The following is a 14353-nucleotide window of genomic DNA, read 5'->3' as shown; positions in this document are numbered from 1 at the left end:
TACATACACTTACATTCACGTATATACTCACACACGCGCACACATATGCACACAAGGACAACGTCACTTTCCCTTTCAAAGGAAATCCACACATGCGCAAAAGACCACCGGAAACAAGTATAAAAGCAAGAGACAAGCTGTTTCCAGCCCTTTTCAGACCAGCTTCCTAGCTGGGCGGTCTACGGACCGGCAGCGTGCCTTTTTGGCATGCGCGCGCACGCACGTACCTCACACCACTTGCTACTATGTGGGACAAAGAGCTAACAAACAGTACGTACACTGTATACGCTTTCTATCTCCATGAACTGGATTGACATTCTCACTCCTTCTCTCTATATATATACAACTTGTCCCTGAGAATACCTTCGCGTAGCTGACTGCTAACTGATATCAACCCTCTATCCTTTGTCTTTGTCTACACGCTGGACTATCATTCTCATTTCTACTATATTACTCACTTCTCTTCCCACGCGCGAACAAACGATAGTGAGATGAACACGCATTTCCTTTTCTTTCTACACCACCAGTCCCGCAACAAACGATGGTTACACCCGCGCGGACATGAACACATGTTATACTTAAAACATCCATTCTTTCTACAAATGATGGTGACCCTGTTATTTTAAAATGAGATGGATGAGTTTGAATGAAACACTCATACACACACAGACTCTCTCTCTCTACAACAATAAACTTTCCCTCTCACCAGCTAACAACGAGAGATGCACGCCAAACTATAGACCTTTCTTCTCACCAGTTAACAGCGAGAGACGCACACCAAACTAAACACGTGTAGTACCCTTTTCTTTCATTTGTTTCTTCACAAAATAAATCCTAGTTCGTTTAATTCAATTTAACACATACTTCATCTCTTTCTCAATTCAATTCATTAGTCCTAATTTGCACCACCTCAACAAATTGGTGACACCCGAACGCGAGAGGAACACGCATTTGCTTCTATACCCTTCTACTCTAATAGTTTCTTCCCCAGAACTGTTGTAGTTTGGTATTTCTTTCTACGTTCCTGCTTCCCCAACTGTACTGACATGCAGAAGTTCAAGTGTAATGTAAACAAACATTTTGTAGCTCAACTCTCTTCATAGTATCCTTGCAATTATGTCCCAGATTTTAGCCAACTAAGCCTCTGGCCGGTTTTGGGTAGGATTGAAACTGCTATCTTCAGATAATTCTCACCTGGAACTGTAGAAATTCAATGTCTCTATCCACTGCGCCACGGGCCCTGAAAGTGAGACAAAATCAACTATGGAAGGCAGTAATTGCTGAGAATGTAGTTAGGAGATTCGGAGTTCCTACCCCATCATGGTTACTACCTGATGAAAGCCAGAGGAATAGTTGACTGAAACGTCATAAAACAACTAAAAGATGAGGATAATAGTCTGCAATAAATAAATACATCATGTAGAATATCTGTATGAATATGATTACATGTAATGGTTAACTAAAGATGATCATCCCATAAGAAAACAAACAAAAAAAACAAACTAATAGGGAACTAATTAAAATGAATGTTTAAAAGAATATGCAAATTAGCTAGATCTTTTGCAGATGAATGCAATTCCACGACCCATAAATAACAAAGTTTTATTTTCTTTTTAAATAAAGAAAAAAATAATTTAACAACAACAAAAAAAAAAGGTCGCTGGCCATCAGACTGGGATCAAAGTTTAGTATCCGTTCTGATGCTACACTTAAGTTAATTTGTCCTTGGTCAATGGAGAGGAAATCCTCTATACTGAGACAGTGAGACAATCATTATTTTTGGCTACTGCCAGAGTGTCTCTTTTGCCCCTTTTTTTTTTTTTTTTTAGTTTTCCCCTCACATTAGAAACGACCTTGTGTCACATTTTGCTTTCGTGGGGAAGCAAATAAATATAAAAAATAAATAGAAAAAGGATTTTTAATATGGATATCAATACACACAAAAAAAACAAAAAACACAAATTTATAGGAGTATAGGTAGATATAGATATCATTAAAAAAATTAAAAAATAATAATGTTGAAAAAGTTATTGTAGCTCTTCTAGCCTTCCGTACATTATCAGCGTTGCTTTCTGTGGAAACGAAACTCGTTTTCAAATTTACTCGTAACCGGCATGGTATCAGTCATGGCGAATTCCGCTACGTCTAACGGTATGGCACCCGATGCAGGTTTAGGCGTACATTTCGGATCGTCGGCGGCTTGTGTAGCCTTTACCACGGTAATGTATTTTGTTATTCAAGTGATTGAATTTTAATATGAGTTTTAAAACAAAGACAGTTTTCTTTTTCTTTTTAATTGCCGCTCAGTTCACTTGAAGAAATCGCAGTTATTTCCCTTTGTTCAAACATTTTCACGTCAATATGGATTTCTTTTTTTTTTTTTTTTAAAATTTATTTACATTTTTCGTGTATAAATTACTATTTTCACAACATATCAGTCTAAACAATTGTTCGATTAATAATTTAAAAAAATATCGTCCAATTTTAATGTTAACATATAAAAAAACGTTCCTAATAGAGACGGGAGTGATACTATAACCCCCCCCTTTTTGGACTTTCAAAAACAACTAATTTTCTTAAATAAAAGAAACACTTTAAATCTTTGATCTTTAAACTCATGAATTATAATTGTAATTAAATTTTTTTTTTCAGAGATTTTTATAAAAACTATTTAATTCTGAAATTATTGATAATGTGATCATTGTTTAATCAATAACTATTTCGTTGTTTATCAAAGTTTTTTGGGCGACTCGATTTAAAGCACGTGTTTGTGAGAATATTTTTTTCTGTTTAAAAAACAAACCTTGTAAATTGATCAATTCAAAAACGTACATTGATCAGATATTTCTATAATGGTAAATTTTTACGATATGCCCCAGCCCCAGCCAGCGTATTATAAACACCATAACCTCCCAATGTTAAGAACGGCTTTCGGAATAAACACCCTCCAACCTCGAAAGCCGTTCTTAACATGGGGAGGTTGTGGGTGTTTATTCTGAAAGCCGTTCTTAACATGGGGTGGTTGCACTGGTTGAGTGTGGCAGGTCGTAAAAAATACCAATAAAATTTTATGAGTAAGCAAAAGGGAACTGCTTTGCTTCGCGTCCGCATTTTGAAAAAAAAAAAAGGAGGCAGAAAAGCCCACAGTAATTCAATTCATACTTGCGAGATCAGCCTTGTAATGCTAACGATTTCACATTACTCGTTTTAAATCATATAAAAATGCTTTTCTTTATAAAAAATAAAGGTAAATTCTTACTTTCCATCTTAACAATCACCTTTAAAATGAAGACTTTTATATATATAAATATATACGCGCGCTTGCGCGTATAACAATGGTCACCACCACTCACCAGTGATAACACAAAGGAATTGCATTGCTTGATATCCGGAAAACTACTTGTTTACGGAAAATTTAAATGCGATATTCGTTTTCAGCATACCAGAAAACCTTTAAGTAAAAATTTACCAAAATAAAACGACGTGATCAATCTACGTAATTTTTCGAATATGACATTTTTGTTTTATGACGAGTACGTTACACCCTAAAGATTTTTCACCGTTTGTCCATCTGTCACCGTGCTATTTTTAAAAAATTAGTATTCCCAAATTAAATCCACTTTTTTCGATATTTTTGTATAATAAATTGTTAAGTGAAAGTACAAAATAATTACAGCAACATGTTAAGAATGGCTGATATTTTTCAAAAGCATGGGAGGGGGTGTTTATTCCGAAAGCCGTTCTTAACATGTGGGGGGGGCGTTTATTCCGAAAGCCGTTTTTAACATGGGGAGGTTGGGGGGGGGGCTTATACTACGCTTTTTAGGTGGTAAAAAATATGTTTATTTATTTATTTTTTTTTTATAAGGTTGAATTCTAAATAAGAACCTGAATTATTATGGACACTTAAGCACATATCCAGTTTAGTTTGTAAAGATAGCCTCTAATCCTTGCATGTGCATGATTAAAAGAGACAGCTTTTTAAATTACACCGTTGTGACATCATCTAAATCTCACTGATTGATTCATTAGTTTCATTTTCTTTCTTTCACTTTGTCTCCATCTCCATATGTCAGAAAATGACTGCAGAAATTCCCCTCTGGACCAAAGTATTGTAGGTTTGCAACAACAGATGCCACATATAAATTCAATACAGCTAGACTAATAGCCACTATCTTATGTAACTTTCGAGCACCTTTGCAGACATATTCAATCATTCTAATAAAATACTACATTACATCCTAGGAGCAACACTATCACAATGGCAACAGCGTTAGAGGAAGGGATACCTAGTTTTCCCTCTAAATATTTAGTCCTACCACCGCCACTAATCGACACCGAAAGGAAGTGTACACGTTCCACAGATTATATGTTTACGCCACCCATAACTGACTTGTACATACACAGATATACTATTAACATTCCCATAGTAGAATAAAAATAAAAAAAATAAAGTCTCTCTTAGGGAAAGTCTGCTGCCTCTGATTGATTGCCTGCAAATTCTCTTATTCTGTAATTAGATCATTCTAAACGAACACTCCAGAACATTACAATATGGCATCGCTAGGACAAATATTAATTCACACGACATCAATTTCAGTTAATAGACACTTAATTTCCAGCATATAACAACATTGAACGAATCTTCAACCCTTTTACATAAAACTAATGGCTTTTTAGCTTCTCTGCTAAAGCTAAAACATACACAAACATACGTATAGTATAAAAAGTATCGCGTGGTTTTCTTGAAGCATTGTTTAATGGATGAAAAGGTGTTTTTGAAGGCTTACGATGCAGGAATGTACAGTCATTATGAGCAGATAAATAAATAAATAATTCAATAATTTTTTTATTTACTTACATTTTGTTTGTTTTTCTTTTCTTTTTTTTTTTCAACTGTGGATGGTATTTATTCCACAGGTCCTTTCGAGATGATAACTTATCATCAGCCGAGAAACATATCCATTCTCTAGGCTGTCAATTGTAAAATGGCTCTTTGGTTTCGATTTAAAATTCGAATGCTCACAGTTTAAAGTTTAAGTGTTTGAATTTAAAATCGAAACAAAATAGCCATTTTACAATTCAGGTACAAATATGAAAAGGTCCATTTCCTTTCTATAATTTTTTTTTTTTTTATATGGAGGTCACCACTTATCAAGACCCGGAAGCCACTCGGGGATAAGGGTTATTGCATGTACCGTAATCAATGGGATAGTATCGTAGTAATCATTAGTATTGGAGATTAAGATTACTTAAGGGGGCGATTCATCAGGAATTTGTTTATGTTGGACTTGAAGGCATCCAAGTTGTAGTCAGGTGGAAAACAGGCAGACAGAAGACAGTTCCACAGGTGTGCACTTCTAAGAAAGAAGCTTAATGATTCTTCATTTCGTAATATTTTTTAATAACAGTATAAATTAATAATATTAAAACAACATAAAAACCATTTTTAATGCTTAAACATTTTTTCATGTTCTTATACGAGAAAAACATATTCAATGCAAAAAGATGTGTCCCTCTGAACACTTTTTTTTTCTGTAATAATTTAAAATAAAAATGAATTACAAAATAACTTGTACATCAAAGAACTAGAAATTTATTGAAAGTAAAAAAAAAAAAGGATTGATAATGCATATGCAGTTCATATGTCATTCGCAAAAAAGTAACAATACTTACAGTTGAAACTTTCTTGAAGAACATCAACACAGTGAACCAGTGAGTGGCAGAAGATAACTTAATCGTTGATTTCAAATTGGTAGATTTGCTCGGTCTTCATGAGGTACACAATGGCAAAGACAAATGGAGCTGACTCGATTTTCTCTTGGTGAATCTTGTTTCTGTAGAAAGCAGATAAATTAGATATGGTATCCTTCATTAATCATTTGATGTGTTGTATGACAGGTAGAAATAAATAATCTTTATCATGTTATTAAACGAACAATTTTATGGTATGCTGGTGTCACTACTCTATAATCAAACAAGATACACATATGTAACCCTTAGCTCACATGGACTATTGTCCAGTGTTTTGAAAGTGATTTACTTTTTCAGACATAAACAAACCAAATTTTTCCAATGACAAATGTGTTTTGACCGAATGTGAGAGAAGACACCACTGGCATGACCAGCAACCAGGTGACTGACCTTGGATACGTCACAGAGAGCGAAAGTACTGTTTTATAACCTCTGAAAACTCGTATTATTTGGATTCTTTGGACTACTATTCTCATCTTGAGTGTGATTTGCACAATGTTTTGGTCGATGTAACCTCTGACCTTCTTCAGGTATATTTTGTTGAACTTGGGAATTTGGACGGAATTTTAAACGGCACCCTTTATTTACTTTGCAGGGGTAGCATGCTCTTGTTCCGTCAGCTATGACTGGATAGAGGTCATAAGTAATTCGCAATTGTATTTTTTGGTCGCCCACACTGAGAATTGAACCTTCAACCTTCACAAGAATATCACTTTTACAATTGATTTTTCCATGTATTCTAACCATGGGTCTTTGCGGACAGTTCTAGTACAAATTTTATGAACCTTAAACCTATCTTTATTTCTAGTTGTTAATATATTTATTTATTACTAATTATCATTACTATATATTACTGTGTGTGTGTATATATATATTATTGTTTTTACTTATTACTTGTATCTATTTTCTATTGTTTATAATTAACGGTTCCCATATCGTATTAAATTCTATACTAGGTCTACTGGTTCTAATCGGTTGTATCCCAGCATATGTGCTGCTTCTTTGAGATGAATCCAAATAATATGAATAACCCATCCTCATCTCAAATGAGAAACCTCTGAAAATTCATTGATGTAAAAAATTGTGTTGCCACACAGACTTAAGGTTACATGTATTTTTGTGCACCTTGGAGCAAAATCTGACGGTATATGCGTTACTTCCAGCATCCAATGAGTGCCTGAATACATTTAAAAGGATCTGAAACTTGACAATGTTACGTTTGTAATTCTACAGTTGGGGATCACGTTTATACGCATAAAACAAATGTATACTGAATTCGGTCTTTGATAAAGAACTATCGGACCAAACTGGCTTCCTCCCTAGCGTGCGCCACCTCTTGGACCATTGTCATGAAAAAAGTTTCTTTAAATCCTTCAGTTGCTATTGAACCCATAGACGACTGATACTACCAGATCAGACTGTCTGAAGATATCGGCTTTCTCTCTTAAAATGCAGCAAATATTGATGATATTTTTCCTTTATCTTTGCAAAACTCAATCATGTTCTGCAAACTAAAAACAAAAACAATTTTCCTTCACAAAACAACCAAACCAAACATCATAAATAAATATTTGAAAATATAAAGAACTTGAAGCATAAAACCTTTTTTCCAAATTATTGGATTTGACATTAAATAATCTGAAAAGGGTTGATATGACATAATACAACCAAACCAAACCCGTAGATGGATGCTTTGGCAGATCTTACCACTCTCAGCCAGTATAAACCTCAGAGTAGTGTTAATTAAGAGATAATTCTACACTTCCCAAAGCTCCCAAATTGGAGCCTCACTACTGGGTACGGGGTTTTGTCATGCTCATGATGTTTGAGGGAGGTTAGGGTTAGTAGTTTAGTATTGGCAAATATTTATCTGACTTGGTATTCTTTATTTTCGTTTATTTTGCTTTTCATTTTCTAAGTTAATTTTTTTCCAATTTTCCAGGATGGCCGTACTGATGTGATAGCTAATGACCTTGGTGATCGGGTCACCCCTTCTTATGTGGCATTTACAGAACATGATATTGTAAGTACATATCCTATACTATCCTCATAAACTGGTTTTATCAGATCAGGATGTCTGAAGATAGTGGCTTCCTGACCGAAAATGCATCAAACATTTTTATTGTTTTTTTGATTTTTTTTTGGTCCCCTGACAAAGGGGGGACTGGACCTATTCATCCCATTTGTCCATTCATCTGTTTACACTTTTCTTAATAACCACACCTTGAATTTTTTTTAAATTTTGCACAAACATTAGTCATGATGAAAGTAAATTTTTTCCAGAACGGATTTTCCCGGATAACTCTGTTTGGCCCCTAGGAGACATTATAGGAGTAAAATTGCGCCCAAATCGTTTGTCTGTTGTTTGTTCATACTTTTCTCAAAAACTATTCTTTGAATTTTTTTTAAATTTTGCACAAACAGTAGTCATGGTGAAAGTAAACTATTCACTCCTGGAAATAACCCCGGATGCTTGGCCTTTTTCCTTTCCCTTTTTAAAACTCAATCATGTTCTGCATAGCCAAAAACAGCAATTTTTGTCTACAAAACAACCAAACCAAACACCATGAATAAATATTTGAAGATGTAAAGAACTTGAAGCCTAAAAAGTTTTACCAAAATTATTGGATTCTGGATTAAATGATCTGAAATGAGTTGATATGCTATGAAACAACATAATGAAATCAAACAGACAAACAAACAAACAAACTATATGTTATCTCATGTTGTATATTATGTAGTTACCCCCATCATCGCTATTGTCGTTATGAACCCAAGTTGTTTTTTTGTCTGTTGATACAAAACCATACCGGCATGTGTTTAGTTTATAGAATGTTTATTTTATTTAAAAAGATAAACTGGTTCTGCTTTGTTACTAGAGCAAAATTTGGAATATTGAATTTCAAGTAAAATGAATGGTATCTACTTAAATGCCATGTCACAGTAATGAACATATCCCAAAATTATGAAAAACAATAAGGTAGAAAAATTAGTTATTAATGAAAACAGTTTTCGAAGACAATTAGCAAAAATTGATTTTTGTTAAATTGGCCTAAGATTTTCAAAGTTTTCAGAAAATAATTACCTTCCTCATTAATATTCGAACTCTTCTGTTTTTCTTTCTTTTTTTAGCAAAACTCAATTTTCGCTAAATTGTCTTCAAAAACTATTTGCATTAATAATTAATTTTCTACCTTCTTGCTTTTTGTAATTTTTGGATATGTTTATTACTGTGACATGACAGTTAAGTAAACATCATTGGTTTCACTTGAAATTCAATATTTCGAATTTTGTTTTAATAATAAAGAAGCACAGAGAAACCATCAGAGAGACAACTTGTCCGTGCATGAGAATAGTCGAAAGATAGCCTGACATTTGCTGTCCTCCATTTTGGGTCAACATATATACCTTCCTTGCTGAACTCTTGCCAGCTAAGCAAGAAAAAAAACTTTGATTGGAAATCACAATTTCTTTTTAAACCTTAGAACAAATGCCTTGCAAATTGTGCTTCATTGATAGCTGAATAATTACCTCTGTGGTACCAGTGTTTCAAAATGCTGGTGGAAGTACTAACCCACAAAATTATCGCCTCATCAATTTCTTCCCGCTCTTTGCAAAATCTTTGAGTCATTAATCAATCTAGTATTAGTCCATCACTTAATGCTGTACTTCTTTCTGGTGATCAGTAGGGATTTAGGCAAGCCTGTTCAACTGTGGATATCCTAATGGTCATCTCTGAAAGTATGCTTGACAAGCTAGAGCTGTAGCACTTATGACCTCCCTAATAAAATTGTTTCTGAAATGGGTATATATGCTGATGACACCACTCTCTATAACAGGTACGAGGGGAAAACAAATGAACACATATCTAGGGAAATGGCAGAAATACTAGAGGAAGACCTCCAATCTGTAATGGAATGGGGACAAAAATGGATGGTCATTCAATGCTGCCAAGACTAAACTTGTTTCCTTCAATAATTAAAAGAAACCTTCTCTACCACCAATAGCAATGGCCAAGAACACATTACCCGAAAGTACTTCCTTTAAACTCTTCGGCCTAATGTTTACCTGGAACATGAACTGGAATAGATACATTGAGAGCATTGCCAAGGCTGCTGCAAAGCAGGTGGGCTCTCTCTACCGTGCTAGAAAACTACTTATGCCTGAAAGTATTCTGTACCTCTATAAGGCCACCATTCGCCCATGTATGGAGTACTGTTGTCACATTTGGGCTGGTGCATCTGCTACTAGTCTCTCACTCCTGGACAGGGTTCAAAAGAGAGTCGCCAACCTGATAGGTCCTGAACTGTCATCTAGACTTCAGCCTCTGTCCCATCAACGAAATGTTGCATCCCTCTGCCTGTTCTAAAAGTACTTTAATCGTGAATGCTCTGACGAACTACAAGCACTTGTACCCCCTCGACGTGAATACCCCCGACAAACAGCTAAATCCCACCCCTTCACAGTAGAGATCCCTAGGTGTAAGAAAGTCTTCTACTCCAATAGTTTGTTCCCCAGAACTGCTAGACTTTGGAACTCCCTTTCGGGATTCTGCTTTCCCAACTGTACTAACATGCAGAAGTTCGTGTAATGTGAACAGACATCTTGCTACTCATCTCCCTTCATAATATCTCTGCAACTTATGCCCCCGATAGTAGCCCTCTACTTCAAAGTGGCACTGTGCCTTGTTTGGGGTGAAAATTGAAAATATATATATATATATATATATATCTTAAACATATGTATCCATTAAAAGAAAAGAATTTAGTGAAATCGAAGTTGAATTGTCATTCATTTTATGTACAAGAAACTGAAATTTAATTCTAAGAGTGTTTAAAAATGAATGTTTTCATTGGTATTATTATAGATTGGCATCTTCCACTAAATCTCGACGCCCCAAAATACGAGATTATATCTTTTTAGGCAATTACATGTCAACACCCTGAAAAACAACAGAAAAAAAACAAATCCCAAAACAATTATTTTTAAATTAAATGTAAAATAATCCTTTTTTTTTTTTTTAATTTTTTTTTTTACAAAGGCATCACCACATTATCAAGGCCCAGAGGCCACTCAAGGATAAGGGTTAAAGAGTGTACAGTAGAAATTGGTCAATATAGTAATCATTAGTAATGAAAATTTGGTAAATTTAATAACTTATATGGAACGGCTCATCAAGAACTTATTTACTTTAGACTTGAACACAACCATATTGTAGTCAGCCGGAAAGCAGGAAAACGGAAGACAATTCCACAGGCGTGCAGTTCTAAGAAAGAAGCTTTGTTCATGGAATCTACGTTTAGGTTTAGGCACAGATAAAGAGTGGGGGAAATTATTGATAGTGTTTACAGCTAGACGAGTGTTTCTTGTGAAAGTTTGGCGAGGGGGGACCATAGATTGAAGCTCAGTTGAACACTTTCCATGAAAATAACGATACATCAGAGACAAACTCGCAACATCTCTTCTGTGAGATAGAGGTTGCAAGGAGGAGAAAAGGACATCTCCTACGAGGCTACGAAGTCTATTTTGAACTCTATCAAGGCAGGACAAGTCCTTTCTAGCAGCTCCTGCCCAGATGTGGCAACAGTATTCCATCCTTGGACGTACCTGGCTCTTATATAGATAGAGAATAGCATCAGCAGTGAGATATCTACTGGATCGATAGAAAGATCCCACCATTTTTCCAGCGGCCTTGGCAACAGATTTGATATACGTGTTCCATTTAAGATCAGGAGTAATGGTCAAGCCCAGAAGCTTGTCAAAACTTGAGGCCTCAATGTCAGAATCATTTTAGCATTTCAGAGTAGTTAATAATTTTTTTCTATGAGAGATAAAACCTGTGCATTTTTCTTGATTGGACATACAGAACCCCTTACAGAGATACTTGAATATCTATATATCTAAAAAGTGAAAGTGTCTGTGTGTGTGTACATTTCCCTACGCAATAACTTTGTCAATTTTCAGTCTACAGGCTCGAAATTTGATATACAGGGTACTGAGATTTGGGAAAATCTTTCTAATCCGTTTTCAGACAGAAATTTGGCTATTAAGGGGTCAAAGTTCAACAATTTGACCTTTGAGAACTCTACCAAACTCCTCTGCCAATTTTGGGTCTAAACACTTGAAATTTTAGATATAGGTTTCTTGGACATGGATCTAACTTAATAACTTGATTTGAGCACAAAACAATAAATGTTAAGGGGTCATAATATGAGTCAAAGTTAAAAAACATTTTTTTTTTTTTTTTGCTCAACATACACCTCCAAACACCTGGGCAACGCCGGGCTGAAATGCTAGTATCTAAAAGAATGAAACTAGCTTAGAATTTATATCTTCTCTCCAAATTGCCTTTTGCCTTCTTTGGTGTGACAATGCTTTTCCTGTCTTTATCACCATCAAGGTCTTGGATTAATCTGTTATTTTTTTCTTCTATTAATGAGAAATTTGATTTCTTTTTAAATGATCTTTGTCTTTACCAAAACCAATTTTTGTTTAAAATTTTCTTAAAGAAAAAAAAGATTTTATTTTCGTTAATGCTTCTGAATTTTTGTGATGAGGATTGCTAACTTGTATTATTAGGTTGGTGCAAAAATAATGTTTTTTTAATGGTCAACTATATACAGGGTGACCCCCCCAAAAAACGGGCCCCAACTCTAATTAGGCCCCGTTTCTTAGTGTGTGTGTGTTTTTTTTTTATTACATTTTCACCCCAAACAAGGCAAATTGCCACTTTGGTGTAGGGGGCTACTATCAGGGGCAACAACTACTGGGGTACTATGTAGAGATTTGGGCAGCAAGATGTCGGATCACCTTACACTTGAACTTCTGCACGTCAGTACTGTTGGGGAAGCAGGGACCTGGAATGGAATTCCAGAGTCTAGCGGTTCTGGGGAAGAAACTATTGGAGTAAAAAGATCTTTTACATCTAGGGATCTCTACAGTGTGGGGGTGGGATTTAGCAGCCTGTCGGGTTTGTCGAGGGTGCTCACGTCGTGGGGGCACAAGTGATTGCAGTTCGTCAGAGCATTCACCACTAAAATACTTGTAGAAAAGGCAGAGGGATGCAACATTTCGTCGATGGGACAGAGGCTGAAGCTTAGATGCCAGTTCAGGGCCTACCAGGTTTGCGACTCTCTTTTGAACCTTGTCAAGGAGCGAGAGACTAGTAGCAGATGCACTAGCCCAGATGTGGCAGCAATACTCCATACATGGACGAATGGTGGCCTTATAGAGGTACAGGATACTTTCGGGTGTTAGTAGTTTTCTAGCACGGTAGAGAGAGCCCACCTTTCTTGCAGCGGCCCTGGCAATACCTTCAATGTAATTATTCAAACTCATGTTTCCTGTGAACGTTAGGCCAAGGAGTTTGAAAGATGGACTCTCAGATAAAGAGTCGTTGGCCATTGCTATGGGTGGTAGAGAGGGTTTCTTGTAATTATTGAATGAAACTAGTTTAGTCTTGACAGCATTGAACGCGACCAACCACTTTTGTCCCCATTCCACTACGGATTGGATGTCTTCCTCTAGTGTTTCTGCCATTTCTTTAGAAATGTGTTCATTCGTCTTCCTGTCGTGCCTGCCATAGAGTGTAGTGTCATCAGCATATATACCCATCTCAGAGGCAATTTTGTCGGGGAGGTCATTTATGAATATCAGGAACAATAGAGGTCCAAGGATAGAACCCTGGGGCACCCCCGCATTTATATCATATTGTTTAGATGTACGACCGTCGAGGACAACCTGGATTTTTCTCTTATCTAAGAAGGATTTAATTATGTTAAGTATTCTACCAGTGATACCGTATGATCTGATTTTCCTGAGGAGACCCTCATGCCATACCCTGTCAAAAGCATTAGATATATCTAGAGCTACCGCTCTGCCCTCCCCCGCTTTGTCCAGTGAATGGTATATACGTTCAGAGATCACAGTTAGGATGTCTGCTGTGGAACGGGCTTGTCTAAATCCGTATTGTTTGTCAGTCAGTAGTTTAGCATCTGTAAGATGATGGACTAGGGCATGGTTAATTATGGTCTCAAATATTTTGGCAAAAAGTGGGAGGAGGCTAATGGGGCGATAATTTGATGGGTCTGTCCTTTCGCCAGAATTCTTGAATACTCGTGCAACAGAAGCAGTTTTCCAACAGCCCGGAAAGCAATCTTCATTAAGGCATTTGTTGTAGAGTTTGGAGAGAACTGGAGCTACTTCGGCTGAGCACTTTTGTAATAGCACAGCTGGAATAAGATTGGGTCCACATGCTTTTGTTTTTGTCTGAATGAAATGAAACTTTGGTCATAACTAGTTTATTATATTCAAAACATCACATCAAAACACTAGGGTTTTTGGCCTTTTTTTTTCTTAGTTCTACACCATATGTTCTAGATGACCTCCATTTAGCTTTTGTTTTTTTGGGGAGCACCCTGTATATATAAATTTTTTTTCTGAAATCAAGATCAGACTATCTACAATGCGATACAATACAATGTATTGTGCACTAAGTGACTAAGGGGACGCATGTGAGGCTTCCTCCCGATACACCACAATTGGTCCCCAAATAGATCAAGCAACCAATCCATTTGATGTAAAATGGTCAATTTCACCA

General features: G+C 36.0%; 1 protein-coding gene across 1 annotated transcript in view; it reads left to right on the top strand.

Moving 5' to 3' along the window:
- The first annotated feature begins 2087 nt into the window (after window positions 1-2087).
- Window positions 2088-14353, top strand: part of LOC145278287 (heat shock 70 kDa protein 14-like) — a 50285-nt gene continuing 38019 nt past the window's right edge. Inside the window, exons 1-2 of the mRNA XM_080130581.1 lie at window positions 2088-2219; window positions 7697-7777. Of these exons, the coding sequence (XP_079986707.1) occupies window positions 2115-2219; window positions 7697-7777 (186 nt within the window). The 5' untranslated portion in view covers window positions 2088-2114. The remainder of the gene's footprint in view (window positions 2220-7696; window positions 7778-14353) is intronic.

The sequence above is a fragment of the Euprymna scolopes genome, chromosome 1 (assembly GCF_053919585.1).
Source record: "Euprymna scolopes isolate OS-2025 chromosome 1, ASM5391958v1, whole genome shotgun sequence".
NCBI classification, from domain to species: Eukaryota; Metazoa; Mollusca; class Cephalopoda; order Sepiida; family Sepiolidae; genus Euprymna; species Euprymna scolopes.
The sequence above is the reverse complement of the archived record's forward strand: the minus strand, read 5'-3'. Positions and strand labels throughout refer to the sequence as shown.